Source organism: Pelodiscus sinensis, chromosome 5 (assembly GCF_052426305.1).
Source record: "Pelodiscus sinensis isolate ZL-2025 chromosome 5, ASM5242630v1, whole genome shotgun sequence".
NCBI lineage: Eukaryota > Metazoa > Chordata > Testudines > Trionychidae > Pelodiscus > Pelodiscus sinensis.
In genome coordinates, this window is record NC_143056.1 from 101,861,147 (window position 1) to 101,877,784 (window position 16,638).

A 16,638-nucleotide genomic window follows, 5' to 3' on the forward strand; every position below is an offset into this window, starting at 1 on the left:
TTCTGAGCTAATGGGATTAGCAGCAGGGAGGGAAGGAGGAAGTAGGCCAGGTGGCTGAAGGGAGAGGGGATGCAGAATGCAGAGTGACATCATCACATCACAGTCATACCACAGGAAAAACTTTTACATAGCGAGAGATTCGGATCAAATAAAAAGTGTTCTCTTGCTCTCCGAGTAAGACAGATTTGTTCTTATGGTAGCTGTAGGTAATTAAATTAATCGTCCTCTTTAGAGAGCTAGATAAAGTGCTTGGTGAATTTTAAACCACTCTTCATTGGCTAAGCAAATCCATCTTCACACCAAACCCTTAATTTAAGTGTGTGTGACTATTACAACTTCTAAGTGCTGTTCAAGTTGCACTAAAACCTACATATCAAGATGAGTAAGTTTTGAATTTCCAAAACACATCATTGTGGCATCTGGACAAAAATATTTCAATGTTCTTACTAGAAAGCTGTGCCCCCTGCTCTCTACACTCACCAACCCCCCTCCTTCTAGGGGTAGGAAGCCCTAGCTCTCTCTCCTCCTCCCTATCTGCACAACTAGCCCTGGCTCTTCCCACCCCCCCAGCCACGCCATGAGCCCTGGTGCTCTCTCTCTTTTCCACCCCACCCCACCCTCAGCAGGACCACCAGTCCCATTTCTTTCTCTCTCTCTACTCCTCTGACCATGCCGCCACCACCACCAGCCCTGGTTCTTTCTCTTCCTTCCCCAAACCACCACCAGTCCCAGTCTCCAAATTTTTCCGTCTAGCTGCAGCTGGAGCAGCCCCAAATTTTTCAGTCTGGCTGCATCACCAGCTCCAGATTTTTCTCTCCCACCCTCCAGATGTGTCACCAACCCCAGATTTTGTCCTTCCCTGCCACGAGCCCCGGCTTTTCTCTCCCCATTCCCGGTGAGGCCTAACCCTAAACCCCTCCTTTCTGAGGCTGTGCCAACCCTGGTTCTGCCCCCGGTGACTGGGGAAGGCCGAAGCCACATCACGCCAGGCCTGGATTTGCCTCCAGCTTTGGCCTGGCAGCTGGGGAGGGCCAGGCCAAGGCATGCCAGACCTAGGTCTCCACATGGCTGCCAGAGAGGGCCGAGCTGGCACTGGATGTGGCTTAACTCCAGGGCCAAAGCTTCGGGTGGAAGGGGCAGGGCTGGGCTTTACCCTCATAAACTGTGGTTACTGTGACATCACCGCCATCCCGCAATAAATTTTTAGAGAGAAATAATCCGTTTTATAGGATGTACATATAAAAGTACTGGGGATAACATTACAACATCACACACAGCACTATTATGGTATCTCTGTAGTAACAGAAGATTTACAGACAAAGGAAGTCACTCACAGTTTGTGATAAAACAAAGTGTTGCTCAGTATCTGAACGTGAGAGTTGCTGAGGACAGTCAAAGCTGCCTTAACACAAGCTATTGGCCTTTTGTTTATTTTCCACAGTGCCCAATTCATCTAAGTGGCACAACTGTAGCTACTATATGTGCTTCCAGACACTAGATGACACTAAGTTCTCTTCTCACTCTTCCTTAGTAAATGGCAGCACAACTCTCAACAGATAAAGCTCTGGTGATCTCTAGCTGGCTCTTGTTGCTGTGCAGCTCAGTCTTGTCTTTATTTCACTAGAAACAAAACAGTGACACATGCTCTTCCACTTCCTCTGTCAGAATGGCCACCGACTCTTCTAAGAAGGGTAAAAATAATTTTGATTACGTAACCGTGGCGGGCTGGTATGTTTTGTATGCAGGTTGTTCAGACCACTCAGAAGGAAAGTAGGCCAACCTCTCATATTCTCTAAGTCCTAACAAGTTCACACATTGAAAGGGATAGAATTCACTGGACTACTGAATTTGCACAGTAACTCCATTGGCACTGCCAAAGCAGATGGAAGAAATGCTCCCACTCGAACCTCAGGTACCTAGGAAGCAGAAAATAAATTGCTTTGCATGCCATTGTTTCCAAAATTGGTAACTGCCCACCTCTTTCAGTGCAGATACTATTTGATATTATAGCCAAATGTCAGTCTCTCCATTGTACGGATTAAAATCCTGGTTAAACAAAGTTGAACTGATTAACTACTTAAATGGGAACTAATGGGGGGCTGCTCCAGCTGCAGCTAGACTGAAGCACCCCTGCCTGTGTCATGCTGCTCCAGCCAGATTGTGCTGGCTGCAGGCAGGGGCTGTTCTGACCAGGTTCTGTTCTGCCTACGCTGGAGCAGTTCTTACACACCATCAGGGGTGGCTGCACTAGTCCCTGCAGGTTAACCATAACTAGTAAGCATTACCAAGTAAGGGTGATGCTTCCTGGTTAACCATTCACATCCCTTCTCCACTGATTCCAAATCAAGACCATTCTCTTACTCCCACACTGCCAAAGACTAAACGTTCTCAATCCAGAGAAATGGCTCTATGCAGCAGTAGTTTATCTGAAGGGCCAGTCCTCTGCTAAGACTCTATCGAGCCTACATTCAAGAAGTAGATTCCCTCTCTTGCCTAGAGTTTGAGAGTTTATTCACCTTCTGCAGCAACTGGTGTTCTTCAAGATGGGTATCCTTGTGGTGTTCAACTGCAGGTGTCTTGGTGCCCCTGCGCTTATAATCGGAACATTTTAGAAGCAGTATTGCGCCTCCCCCCCTCACCGGGTGCTGGCACGAATGTGCCAACATGCTTGCACCATCCAGTCCTTTCAGCTCCTTCTCTACCACAGAGATGTTAAAGCTCCGAAGCAGAGGGGAGGAGGGAGGATTTTGGAGCACCCAACAGGGGCACCCATCTCTAAGAACACCAGTTACTGCACAAGGTGAGTAACCTCTCTTCTCTTCTTTAAGGCGTGTCCGTAGCACTCCACTCTAGATGATTATGGAGCAGTACCCGTAGTCCTTGGGGGCGGGGGGGAGGAAGAGGGAGGAAGGGGCACACTTTGGACTTCCTTGGTGGATGACCAAGAGGACTGCCGTTCTAAATGTGGTACACTGTGAAGGTTAAGTGTCTATCGCATAATGTTTTGTGAAGGTACGTGTGGAAGTGCATGTTGCTGCTCTGCAAATGTCCCTGATAGGCATGTCATGTAGGAAGGCCACAGATGTGGCCAACACTAGTGGAGTGTGCCCAGGGGTAAGTAGCCACTTTGTTGATGTCATAGCACTCCCTAATGCAGTTTGTTATCCATTTCAGAAATCTTTGGCTACCAAGTGCCCTTCAGAGCGGTCTGCTATTGAAACAAACAGCCTAGGAGATCGCCTAAATTGATTTGCTCTGTCTGGGTAAAAAGCTATAACATGTCTAACGTCCAAGGAGTCTTGCCACGTTAGCATCTGGATGAGGCTTCTGGTGAAAGACTGGCAAATATACAGGTTCACTGAGGTGAAAGCATAAAATTATCTTAGGTAGGAATTTCACATGTGGTCTTAGTATGACTCTCTTTGCAGAAGATCATGAAGGATGGGTCAACGATGAGGGAAGCCAGCTCCCTGACCCTGACTGTTGTGATTACTATTAATCACCTTCACTGAAAGGTGTGCTAAGGAGCAAGTTGCCATGTGTTGAAATGGAGGACAGGTCAATGCGTTTAGGACTAGATTGAGATCCCAAGATGGGACCACTGGTTTTACTGGAAGAAAAGTATTATTCAGACCTTTCTGGAATTTCTTAGTGGTTGGGTGTGAAAATATAGTTTGGTCCTCCAGTATATCATGCTCGCTTGATATAGCCACTATGTTGACTTGCAATGATGTATTCTAAGATCATCACCAGTTGCACTGATCAAGGCTGAAGTGCTCTGTGGTTGGCTCACTCAGAAGTGTCACCATTTATTAAAGCAAGTCTTTCTTGTCCTCTGTTTACAACAGTTGAGAATTATCCTTTGTACCTCGTCCGAAAAGATGAGATATCAAGCATGAAGGACCCATACTGTAAGATGGAGCTTGTGCACTTCTGGATAAAGAACTCGCCCTGGTCCTGATATATGTCCAGCCATCATAGAAGAGGAATCGGAGGAGCAACTGACATTTGCAAGAGGCAAGGGAATTAGGTCTGCCCGGGCCATGCAGGCGCTATCATATTACCTTGGCCCTTGAGTTTTATCTTGTGTACAACCTTGCCAAGGAGGGGAAGAGGCAGAAAAGCATACAGAAGGTTGAGACACCAGTTGTTCAGCATGGCATCTCCCATGAAGCCCTTGCCTAGACCTGCACTGGAACTATACCTGGGGCACTTGGTGTTGAGTGATGTGGCAAATAAGTCCATTTCTGCAAATCCACACCTGAGGAAGAAGGTATGTAGGGCTTGCGGGTGTATCTCCCACTCGTGTTTTTGGTGAAATATGCAACTCAGTTCGTCCACAGCGATGTTTTGTTTGCCTGGAAGATATACCGCTGATATGTGGATCTGATGGAGTATACATCACCACAGTACTGAGGCCTCATTGCAAAGATATGATCTGACTCTGCCTTGCCGATTTATTTAGAACATAAAATGTGCAGTCTGTGTATATTCTTGCTACTTCACCCTGAATTAAGGGAAGAAAGTACTTGCATGCTTTTCTTACCACTTGTAACTCAAGCACATTGATGTGTAGGTTGGTCTCTTTGGGAGATCATCTTCCCTGCATACTGTGTCTCCCAAGGAGACCAACACACTCCCAAAGTGTGTGCTCCCCCCAGCCCTCCAGGGAAGCATCTGTCGTTACATGAATAGACAGGGTTGGCTGTTGGAACAGGACACCCGAGCAGATATCGTTGTCATATAGCCACCATGTGAGGGATTCCCTGACCTTGCTTGCATGGCTGGGCTTCTTGTGCAACAGGTGCCTGCAAGGCCAAAAGCATGTGTGTAGCCAAACCTGCAGAGTCTGCATGTGCAACCTGGCATGGGGAACTATGTATGTGGTTGCTGACATATGGCTGAGTAAGAGTAGGCACTGCCTGGCAAATACTGTGGGGCAGTTTATAATTTTTTTGCTAGTGCAACTAGTGCATAGAATCTTTGCCAAGGTAGCTGCACCTGTGCTTGTATGCAGCCCAGAGTGGCATCTATGAAGTCCACCTTCTAAGATGGTATGAGGTTTGACTTGAGTGTTTATTTGAAGCCCCAACGTTAAAGAGTTGGATTGTGTCCTTGGTGAATTGTTTGGCCACTTATTCTGTTGAAGCCACTTTCAGGTAAGTAAGGGAAGATTGCTATGCCTGATTTTCTTAAGTGGGCCACTGCTACTGTGAGAAACTTAAAAAAAATGCTGGGTGCTCCCAATAGACCAAATGGTAAGTAATGTTGATCTCTTAGGGTGAATCTCAGGAACTTTCTATGAGAAGGTTCATATTGTGAAAGTATGCATCCTGCAGGCTGAGGGACAATATCCACTTTCCTTTTTCCAGTGCAGGAATTATCTTTGTCAGCGTTACCTTTTTTTATTTGTTCAGTCTGCACAGGTCCAGTATGGGCCTCCATCCTCCCGACTTTTCCAGCACGAGGAAGTATCTGGAGTAGAACCCCTTTCCCCTATGATGTGCTGGTACAATCTCTATTGCCCCCATTTGAAGTAGTCTGTCTCCTATTGTAGCAGGGACTTGTGATAGGGGTCTGAGAAAAGGAATAGGGAAGGGGATGGGGGGGGGGGGGAAGATGTGAGGAATGGTATTGTGAGTCTTTTGCTATGACCTTTAGAGCCTATTTGTTCATTGTCACAGAGGACCATGCATGGTAGAATGGTTGAAGAGTTTCCGCCAGCCAACCAATACATTCTATGTCGAATCCTTGATCAACGGTTCAAGATATTGGTCTGCCGTCAGAGGACTGGGGCACAGTCTATTGTTCGAGGTGGTCTGCGTTTTGCTACCTCTGCTACATCTTAGGTCATAGCCCCTCTGAGAGGGGTAGGATGAGGATGACAATGCCCTGCCACGAGGTGTGTACAGGTGGTTCATTTTCTTTGGTTGTGGAACATACATCCCCAGTGTTTTTAATGTGGCTCTTGAGTCCTTACGGGAATGTAGTGATGTCTCTGTGGGTGACACAAAACAACTTCTGACCTTCAAAGGGGCGGTCCTCAACTGTGTTCTGTACCTAATTAGGGAACCCAGAGAGGTGAAGCCGGGCAACGCAACACCTCACTACTGATGTGGCAAGAGATCTGGAAGTGGTTTTGGTCATATAGAGGGATGCCTGCAGCGCTGTCTTTGCTATAAGGATACCCTCATCTATCCTTGACTTAAGTGTGGCCTTGTTGCCCTTTTGCAGTTTTTCAATAAAGGGTCTCATTCTTTCAAAGTGATTTTAAGTGTATTTGGCCAGTAAACTCATTTGCTACCCAGATGAGTAAGGATGCTGAAGAATAAGATTTTCTCCCTAGGAGATCAAGTCTCTTCCAGTTCTTATCATACAAGGTATATTGACTGCACCAGACTACCAGCAAATTCAGGCTGGGGTGTGTAAACAAGAACTCAGCCCCTTTTGCTGAGATGTAATATTTCCTGTCTGCCCTTCTCGATGTGGGTGAGATGGAGGCTGGTGTTTGCCACAAAAGTTTTAATGGGTCGAGTCCTCATTGACTGGTAGGGCTATTTTCGCTGAGGGTGAAGCTTGCAATATGTTTGTCAACTTGCACTGGATGTTCGGTACCTCAACTAGTGATATGTTGAGGGAATTAGTCTTTCCAAGACGTGTATAAGAGAGTGGCTAAGTTATTGCCCATGGTAGGAGATGGGGACATTATGGATTCATCTGGGGACGATGATGATGATGTGAGATGCAGGTAGTGTAGCCTCCTCCTGTGTTTCATCCACATCCTCCATGTCATCCTGTCACCTCTGACCTTGTGGATCCAGGTGGATTAGGTGCCACTGGCTGTAGTCTCGCTACCACTGGAGGTGGTACCTGAGCCTTCATGGTGCTCCAAGGATCCCATCCCTGCCAGGCTGTATGAGTGGGATGGAAGGGAGCCATGGAAAGGGCTGCCACAACTGAGTCTGGACCATCTGCTGTTGCAGCTGAGAGGGCAGTTTTGGAGAAGAGTGGCATGGTGAGAAGGGAATCTCTTGCTGTCACTCGAAAACTGAGATACCAAACTTGTGGGCATTACAAGCCTGCTTGGGCACTCTGATGTTGGAATGGCATTAGTGCTGAATAACTGTGCCTGGTATTGATGCAATCACTAATTCCTGATGTGTGGTGAACGGTCTTAGTACCAGCCTTCCTTCTACCATCAGCATGGAGGACTGTATCCACTGCGGCACTGCTTCTTCATATGACTTCAATGTCACAGGTACTGGGGAAACCTTGGTGTATGCAGTTGGTACCAACTTTGTTGGTGTCTGTACTGCTGGTTGTGGCTGCCCAATCACCAGTGCCTGCGGTGGTGGTTTGGGTACCCATTTCTTTGGTACCAATGCTTTTGGTACCAACGGCGCACGAGCGGTCGTCTTAGTCTGAGGGAGTCACCTTTCCCCAACAAATAAGATCTCGTTATAGACTGCTCGGAGGAAGAGTCTCTTGAGGTAGAGCTGGCAGACACAGCCCTTTCAGACATGGCCAAGGGGGATGGCTGGCACGAAGGAGAGGAGTGCTTTGGGTCTGAGGCAGTTCTCACCATTTTCTCATGTGAAAGAAGTTTCAGTTGAAGCTCCCGTGCCTTCTGTGTGCAAGCCATTAACTGTCTGCACTGTGCAGTAGTGTGTGCCTGACCCAAACAGTGCACACCCTGGGAATGACCATCAGAGGTGGGGATAGATAGGCTGCAGGAGAGGCAAAGTTTGAATCAGGCATCTCAGATATTAAGTCTGTGAGGCCTAAAAAGGTAGCCATATAACAGGTAGAAAGATTTTTTTTTTTTAAGGAATTAGAAGAAAAAACTAACTATTAACTAAAAAGAACTGTAATGCTAACTAACTAGGAGATTAAGGAAATTTTTCAAAATTTCCAAGTGCTTTAGAAAGAAATCAGAGCGCAACTGCAGTTCCAGCTGACACTGGTGGTGGCAGAAAAGGGACTGAAGGGATGGTTGGCTGCTCATGTGTGGTAGCAGCACTGTGCGTGCCATCTGCCTCGCACGTGCAGCCTACAGTAGGGAATTGCCACTTTAAATTTCCCCACATAGCAACCTCCCAAAGATCTAAGATGGAACACCCACAGGGACATTCCTCGAAGAAGAACTGGCGGCTGTAAATGGCTGAACTGGCTCTTAGTCTCAACAGAACACTAGACCTGAAAAAAAGGACACTCTAGAACCCAAACTTCTGGAGACCAAACTTTCAGAAAGGAAGTTTAACATTGCTTCAGCCGGAGGTAGACTTTTCTTTCTTAATACTGACAGAACAGTTCTCATGGCAGCCTGCATTGCCCACTGTATTGGGGTGGAGGAAAGGATCAGGATGGGGGGGTGAGGTTAGGAGGGAGAGAAGAGGGGTAACAGCAGAAGGACTCAGATGACAGCAGAACCAACTGAGTGAGTGGCTCTACTCTATTCCAAAGTGAAGGAATACAAGACAACCCCCCCCCCCCCCCCCCCAACACAAAACTAGTCTTCCCATGCACTACAATGAACTCTGATAACAATGGATTTATCACTGTCTGTCAGGAAGGAATCGAATTAATAAAGAATGAAGCCATAGAGCAAAAGGAACTAAAGTGGGTAAGGACAGGAAAACAATAGACAGAAATATAATATATTAAGTAATAACTGAAATGTAAACCTACTTCTTCAAGTGTTTCCTAGCTGCAGGGAGGCCAGACATTTCCTCATTCAATACATACTTCTTAGTTCCCATACAGTAGTTCTCCATGTATTCTGCCCAGTGTAACTGTCGAACATCAATATTAAACACCTACATAAAAAAGAAACTAATGGTTAAAATATTAAAGAAAAATCATTACATAATCTCATAACACAAGAAAATTGATACATCACTGTCCAAAGGAGGATTCCAACATCTTTCATACTGTTTGAAAAACACTTGAGAACTCAGGAAGAAAAGAAACTTGGTATTCCCCCCCCCCCCCCCCCATCAGTGGTGAAGACTAGGCTAGGTTATGCCACAATTTTACTTCTGGGAAAGAACCAGTTATGTCTGGCTTCTTCTGCAGTCTAAGGGGTATGTAATCACATTAGTGAGAACACAAAGGCCCAGACTCTCATTAAAGAAAGACAATGGTGTAATAAGAGATACAAAACAATTAAAATTTCATCTTAACTGCACTGATTAGATTCAAGAATCTTACTACTGCTATAAAAAGTAATCCTTTAAAAAGACCAATCCAGCTCTAAAACCCTGCTCTCTTTGTTCCTGTCACTTATGTACTTTATAAGAAATGAGTAAACAAGAATCTGCTCTCTCTAACAGAGCTCAGAGCTGCTTCTCAAACATTTTCGTGTTTTGGAAGAAGATTGAAATTACCATAGAAGAATGACTCCTGGTTTGTTTGTTTTTTTATTAAAGACTCTGACCCCAGAAGCAAAATTGTGCTTTTATTGTTAGCAGATTTCAAGATGTTTTTACGGAAACAAAGTGGATGTGGATTTATTTTTGTCTGAAAACTATTTTTGTAAAGCTCAGGCATGGCATTCACCCACATCAATGCTTATTCTAATCTATATTAGAAAACAGGCTTTTTCCAAACTCAGATTTATATAAACTATATCTTAGCAGATTTGCCCACTGTTGCTTGGGTCTGTAAACTGAAGGATTTTTTTTTTTTTAAATAAACGAAAACATACATGTATTTCAGTAACTGTATTTTTCAAAAACAAAGGCAAATAAAGGCTGGAGTAAGAGTTCGGGTGAGGAGTAGCAGGGGGTAGGTAGCTTGGGGCAGAGGACTGGGAGATGTGGGAGGCTCAGGTTAGGTGGGAGGTACAGGACTTAGGACAGTGGATTCAGGACTAGGGATGTAAGTGAGTAGTCGTGTCGCATTTCCTCCCCCTCTTGCTGCCTCTGTATCTTAAAAGCTAGTTCCCCCAGCACCGTCTTCAGTGCCACCTGCCCTGCCTCCACGTTGTTACCTCTATCAGAGGCAGCAACGCTGGGGGGGGGGGGGGGCGCGCAGGGGAGAGACAGGGGAGACTGCTGCAAAGCAGCCTCTGCCCGCAGCAGGACAGGCTCAGGCCAGCAGAGGCTGCTCCACATCCTATGGAGAGGGGCTGCTTCTTCCTACTGGGACATCCCCAACCCATGCTTGATCCACCTCTTCCACCATTATCTCCTCTAAGTCAGGGCTGACTGCTCGCACCGAACACAACTGACACCTAGCTGTCATTGGAGTGCGTGAACACAGTGGTGGGTAGGGCACCTTAGAGTATCCCGTCTGAGAACACACTCTAGGTTTGTGCTGAGACTGCCATCTTCCTCTGTCCTCCTCTTCCTTTGTAGCACTGGGAATGGGAGTGGTGCCAACTACTGGTGCCAGATCTCAGTGCTGTGGAGAGCTGCACTGCCTTTGAAGGTTGCCACACTGATCCTGGGGCACAAGAGGCTGGTGTTGAATTCGAGACAGATTGAGGTTGGAGGGCAGACACCATAAGGAGGATTTTCAACCGCAAGTCTATCCAGTATGTATGTCATGATATACAGGCGCGCCACTCCTGCCAGCTCAACAGGTATCACCAAGTAGGAAAAAAACCCAACTTTCCAACAAACATGCATGCAGCACACTCCTCTTCAAGAGATTGCTCATGTCCACTCCATTTAAGAACCTGAAGTTATGCTGATAGTTAATTTGAACGTATTTTTTAAAAGTTTTATCCATATTATACCATACCACACTAAGGGCAAAGTATAGATAGCTGAAATGATCTCTGAAAACACACGTCTTATTCATAGTGTAAAAAATAAAATAAAATAAAATAAAATAAAATAAAATAAAATAAAATAAAATAAAATAAAAAAATCAAAAGCTACCAGTTTGGACTCCCCCCCCCCCCCATAGTTGGACCAAATGGATCACAAAGAAGCATTATATATTATAGTTAAACTTTCATTTACTTGTCTTAGGTAAACAGATTCACTTATTTTATAACCTTAAAATAACAGTAAGTTACACAGATTACTTGCCTTTTTGTCTTCAAGACTTAGCTGATTCATTAGCATATTGACATTCTCAGTGTTCCAAATCCAAGAATTGCTTGTAAAGTACTCTATTAACATCATGGCCTTGTGAAGACGGGTTATTGTTTTCATCATCCTATTGCCCAAGGAAAGGGATTTACAGATCAAAATAGCAAGACACATGTACAAAACTAACATACCCATAGCACCCAAACCACCAATCTCAACGTCCCCATACCATAATGCATTAACACCAACACAGGAACTCCCAAGTTACCCAGCGCACCAAGCAGGACTACCTTCATAGAAACATTAATAGAGAGGTAGCCGTGTTAGTTTTTCCGTTTGTTTTAGCAAGATCAGACTATGTAGCACTTTAAAGACTAACAAGATAGAGGTCTGTAAAATGTGGTATTGGAGAGTTGTCTAGTTGCCTCCTGGTCATAGTCAGACTTATTCAGACTTGTTAGTCTTTAAAGTGCTACATAGTTTTTCCTCCCTCCCCTCCCCCCATAGAAACAGAATATTCTTGCATATTTTATATTTTAGAAATTTGCTAGAGGAATGTGTACGTGGGTATAAAATAATATTTGTGCTTTCACTCTTAAGAGGCAGCTCAGTTCAGGGGGAGTGGCCCAAGTCAGAGCAGCCCTATTATGCTACTTGAGACTATTTCTAGCCATAAGGTCGACATAGCAAATCGTTGCCTGGCCCTGTTGCCACCTCCTGTCTTCACTTGGCTGACTACAGGTTGGAGAGTGTTCAGCAGCATCTTACTGAAATGTGCATGCCATTCTGCTCAGTGGGGAAGCTACTGAAGGGCAAGTGTCTTCATCTGCTGGTGACCCATTAATAGGAATATCACTGTCATCTTTCAGAAACAACAATCCTAGTAAGGCTAATGAAGCAAGTACTGGAACTGACGGGTGCATCAGCAATGCTGGAGTTGAAGGTGAAGCTACTGGTTGGATAGGGGGTCACTGCCAGTAGAAGTGAAAATTGTGGTGGTGGAAGCCAAGTCACTGGGACCATGTGCAGGGACCATGCTGATGTCATCTGCAGGAAAGGCAGTCTGACAAGCCAGATCAAGCCCAACTCTTAGGGCTCTCTAAAGAATCCCACTAACTATTCAGATGAAGTGGTGTGGGCTGAGATTCTGACAAAGTTCCTCTTCAGGTTCATTATCAAAGGGAGTGGCCTTGCCCAAATGAATTCAACAGTGCATGATGGCTGGTACTCAGTAAGTGAATGAGCAAGCAGAATTTGGCTTCATGCCTTAGGCTGCTCTGAGCACCCTGAGTCTACAAAGGGCTCTTCTTTCTCCAGACAAGTGAAACTAAAACCAGACTAAGAAACAGGGAGCTAATATTTACTAAGCAGAGGTAGCAAGGTTCCTAATGTTCCTTATTGCAGGAGAGAAGGAACTGAGGTAGATAGAGAACATACTAATGTAAAATAGTAAATGTCAACTGCTGATATCCTAAGACACATTAGTGCAGCTCCAGTGAGCAAGGCTTTGATAGAGATTCTGTAACAACTTCAGGAGGCACCATCCTCTCCCCACACATGGGAATTCAGAGAAGACTTAAGAGCATCAAGTTCCACGGTGCAGATATTAACAACCCGAAGTTTTTTTCAAAATACATTTTTAGGTTGTTGCAAAAAAACAGCTATTAGAGGCAAATACAAATAATCAGCCACCAGAACAATATGATCAGATAATACTGCACCACAATTTCTCCTAGCAACCATAAGATGGTCAGAGATTTTCAAAATATTCCTCTCACAAAGAACTAAGTGCCAGTCACGGTCAATGAGACACACTGGGAGAATGGATCAATATCTTGCAGAGGTTAGCTAGTACTACCGATCCCATACTTTCATGAGCACAAAAATTAAGTAAAAATATTTACTGAATTATCAGCAAGGATTTTAAAATAAAACCCTATTAGCTATCCAATTCAAATATGTATATATCAAATTTACAAGTTTCATTTGAAGCTCTCTTGAATTAAAAAAGTTTTCCCACAAAATCTAGAAAACTCATCTCCATTACAAGTAGTTCTACTGAAAAAATAAGTCACAGCTCTGCTTGTAGTCAATCTTTTATTGCTATTGCTGTTAATTCTTTGTGAATGCTTGCATATGTATTCTAGGTATGGAATGAGTTACTGATAGAAATCTGCCACCTTAAATAGATGTTCTGGAGGCTGAGTGTAGGTATGGCTTCCCCCGCCTAGGCAATCAGACACCTATGGGGGCACTGATGGCATATGATGTGTGCATCAACTAATATATGCTGTGAACGAGCCCTTTATGATATAGCCGAGCTGATGGGGCCTGTGATGATGTCAGTAGGGTAGATATGTGGACAGAATTGAAAATGGAAATTCTTGCAGGGCTTGATTCCTAGGTTAGTGTTTCTGTTGCGGGTGTGTGAAGTTGGTAATGAGTAGGTCATCTCCAGCTGGAGACAAAGCAAGGACTGGCCTGTGTCCCAAGCAGTGTTCCCTCTAAGCTGCAGGGCAGCACACCCTCACAGGTGATTCATCAGACACGCCCAGTCAGAGGCTCAGGGCTCCACGAACAGCCCTGACTGACTGGGTGGGCCTGATTGATCACCTGTGAAACTCTACCTGAGGGCTTAGAGGGAACACTGCTCCCAAGGTCAGAGAGTGAGGGATCGACATCTATGACACGTTGTAGATCCTTGATGAGGTGTAGGAGATGTTTTAGCTGGGGCTTGTAGGTAATGACTAGTGATGTTCTATTGCTTTCTTCGTTGGGTCTGTCTTTCTGGGTGTGTCTAGACTACAGAGTTTTGTCGACAAAAGTGGACTTTTGTCGACAAAACTATACCTGCGTCTACACTACCACTGAGTTTTGTCGACGCTGGTAAACCTCATTTTACGAGGCATAACGCCTTCTGTCGACAGAGTTCTGTCGACAGAAGGTGTTATTGCATGTAGGGTTGTGTCTAGACTACCGGGTTTTGTCGACAAAGCAGCTTGCTTTGTCGACAGAACTGAATGTAGTCTAGACGCTCTTTGTCGACAGAAGCTTTGTCGACAGTATCTGTCGACAAAACTTCTGTCAACAAAACCCTGTAGTCTAGACTTACCCTCTGTGGGTGACTTATGGGTAACCTGCCTGACTGTCAATCTGTAGCCTAGCGAGGCCAGTCACAGCAGAAGAGTTGGAATACATCTTACAACCTTATGGGTCATAGATATTGTGCTCACTATGCTAAATCAGCTGGTATACAAGGATTTCACCAGGATTTCTATAACATTCGCTGCAATGCTAACTGTTGTGCCATTTGATAGTACGTGTTAGGGTTTAGGTGGGAATATGCCACCAAGAGAAATAGATCTGTAGGTGACCAATAAGACTTAAGTATTAGTTTCTTCAAAATGGTTTTCATAAAGCATCCAGTAAGCTTTTAATTTCTTGCTAAATTATATCAATTTTTGACATGGCTAGAAATTCCAATTTAAGTGCATAACATTTATGCATCAGCTGGAATTTTACACATCTTTCCAACAACTCTGCATCTGTGAAGATTGCATCAGGCTTGAAAGGGAAAGTTTTCATGCTCAACAGAAAAATAGACATTGATTTTCACTCACTAATGGTTTATAATATATCATCAATGTGTGGGTTTTATTTGTTTGGTTTTTTTTTTTAAACAGGCAAATTAAGATAATCCCTATAATAGATAATCAGGATTTTAAATAAGATCACATAAAATGATATTTTTACTCCTGGCTATCCAACTTAACACTTAATTTTTTTATTACAACTACTTAAAAATAAAAATTTTTGATAGATCACTAAATCTAAGACTTCTATCTTTCCACTGGCATACTAGGCAGTGTTTATAAGTGCTCTGACGTCCTCAATTAAAAAGTGCTGAATTATTATTTGTAATACAGTAGTGCCTAGAGAACATAGCCTTATTGTGCACTGTACATACATAAGTAATGTCAATGAAAAGCATTGTTCGAATTTGTTGGTTTTGGTTTTTAAATACACAGTCAGATTCCTTCATACATAGCACATTCTTAGCTAAGGATATGCTACCAGTAGCATTCCAAGGAGTATTACACAATCTATCAAAAAGCACAACTTCTGATGAGACCGATCTGATTTTTATAATTAATACCTATAAGAACAGCCACACTGGGTCAGACCAAAGGTCCATCTCTCTCAGAATCTTGTCTTCCAAATGTGGCCAATGTGTGCCTTAGACTGAATGAACAGAACAATCTGTAGCCAGACATGAACCCCCCCCCCCGACTGTAACATCCATCTTTGCTTGCTTGAAAGCATGCAGAGCACACAGAGTAATAAAACAGCATGGTCTTTGAAAGCCTTGGAGCAGGAGGCTCAGATATGCTCATTCACCCAGTGGCCCTGGACAACTGTAAGCAGAGATAAGAGGGTGGTCAAACTAATTGCTGACCAAGAGGCTGCCGAGGAGTGCCCTTGACTGAAACCCATATTGATACGATCACACACTCGTCCAGGGGGGAGGAATCTCCCGCCCAGCAAAGAATGTCCGGTACTCCTAATTTAGCCATCTCTCTCTCTCTCTTACAAGTGTAAATTATTTGAAACTCCCTTGTAAGAACTGGCGCCACAAAACGGACCAGTACAATTTGGCATCTTAGATAAGAAAGAGGATACGGGCCCCTAGGGGTATAAAGATGGGTCCAGCAGCACACTCACTTTGAGTGTCAATCTACCACCTATCTGCTGGTCGGGTTTGGTGTTTAACCTCCCAAGGTTCCATGGGGACGCCCACCTTGTATTCGTCTTTCCTAGGAATTGAGGGACCGGCCCTGGCCTGACCCGCTGGAGTCGAGAGGCACAGAAGGGGGTAAAAATTGTACCTGTATATGTCCTTTACGTATATACAGTGTTAGAGCTCTTTAAAGATTAAGCTGTCACTTGGTACCATTATTTTCTATTCTTTTTCCTTTGTAACCATTTTAAGATCTATTTTGCTAGCTGTTAAGAAGTAGAGCAATAGCCATTGTAACCACATGCTTTATAAGCCTTTTTAATAAACCTGTAACTGGTTAAGCCTTAACCTGACTCCTTCAGTTGCTGTAACAGAACCAAGCACAATTTCAAAGAACTTCAGCTGGTCATAAGGGACAGGTATAGGAAGAGCTTGGGCGTTTTGGATCATGTCACTACCAGGTGACAGATCCATTCGGGCATCTCTCAGTCTTCCCTAGACTGCCCGCTGCGAAGAGATCCTGTATCCTAGCAGCTGAAATCTGAGATGTAATAAGCTCTTCCTATGAATTCTGGGGCGTCTGTCACCCCGCTGGCTGCCCTCCGTGACGGGACCCCGGTCCTAGCGGTAAAGTCACAAACGTTAAACTTCTCTGGGCGCCCTCCAGCCTCCTAGGCTGCTCGCTACGACAGGACCTTGTGTCTCATCAGTTAGACTTGGGTGTGACTGACACACACACACACACACACACACACACACACACACACACTGCCCTGACCATCGGCTGACAATCACAGTGATCCTTCCCTGTCATCCATTTCCAGTTTCTTGAAAACATGGCCTATGCTTTTAGGGACA

The 16,638-nt window shown here is 44.5% G+C and overlaps 1 protein-coding gene and 1 long non-coding RNA gene across 4 annotated transcripts in view; one reads left to right on the forward strand and one right to left on the reverse strand.

Moving 5' to 3' along the window:
• Positions 1-4,716, forward strand: part of LOC142829192 (uncharacterized) — a 48,169-nt gene extending 43,453 nt beyond the window's left edge. The window contains exon 3 of the long non-coding RNA XR_012903596.2: positions 3,849-4,716. This is a non-coding gene — a long non-coding RNA (uncharacterized LOC142829192). The remainder of the gene's footprint in view (positions 1-3,848) is intronic.
• Positions 1-16,638, reverse strand: part of FAR1 (fatty acyl-CoA reductase 1) — a 65,885-nt gene that overhangs the window by 2,157 nt on the left and 47,090 nt on the right. For all 3 annotated transcript variants that reach the window (XM_075927847.2, XM_075927845.2, XM_075927846.2), the window contains exons 10-11: positions 11,040-11,169; positions 8,689-8,816 (exon numbers count right to left, since the gene is read on the reverse strand). In XM_075927847.2, the coding sequence (XP_075783962.1) occupies positions 8,689-8,816; positions 11,040-11,169 (258 nt within the window). The remainder of the gene's footprint in view (positions 1-8,688; positions 8,817-11,039; positions 11,170-16,638) is intronic.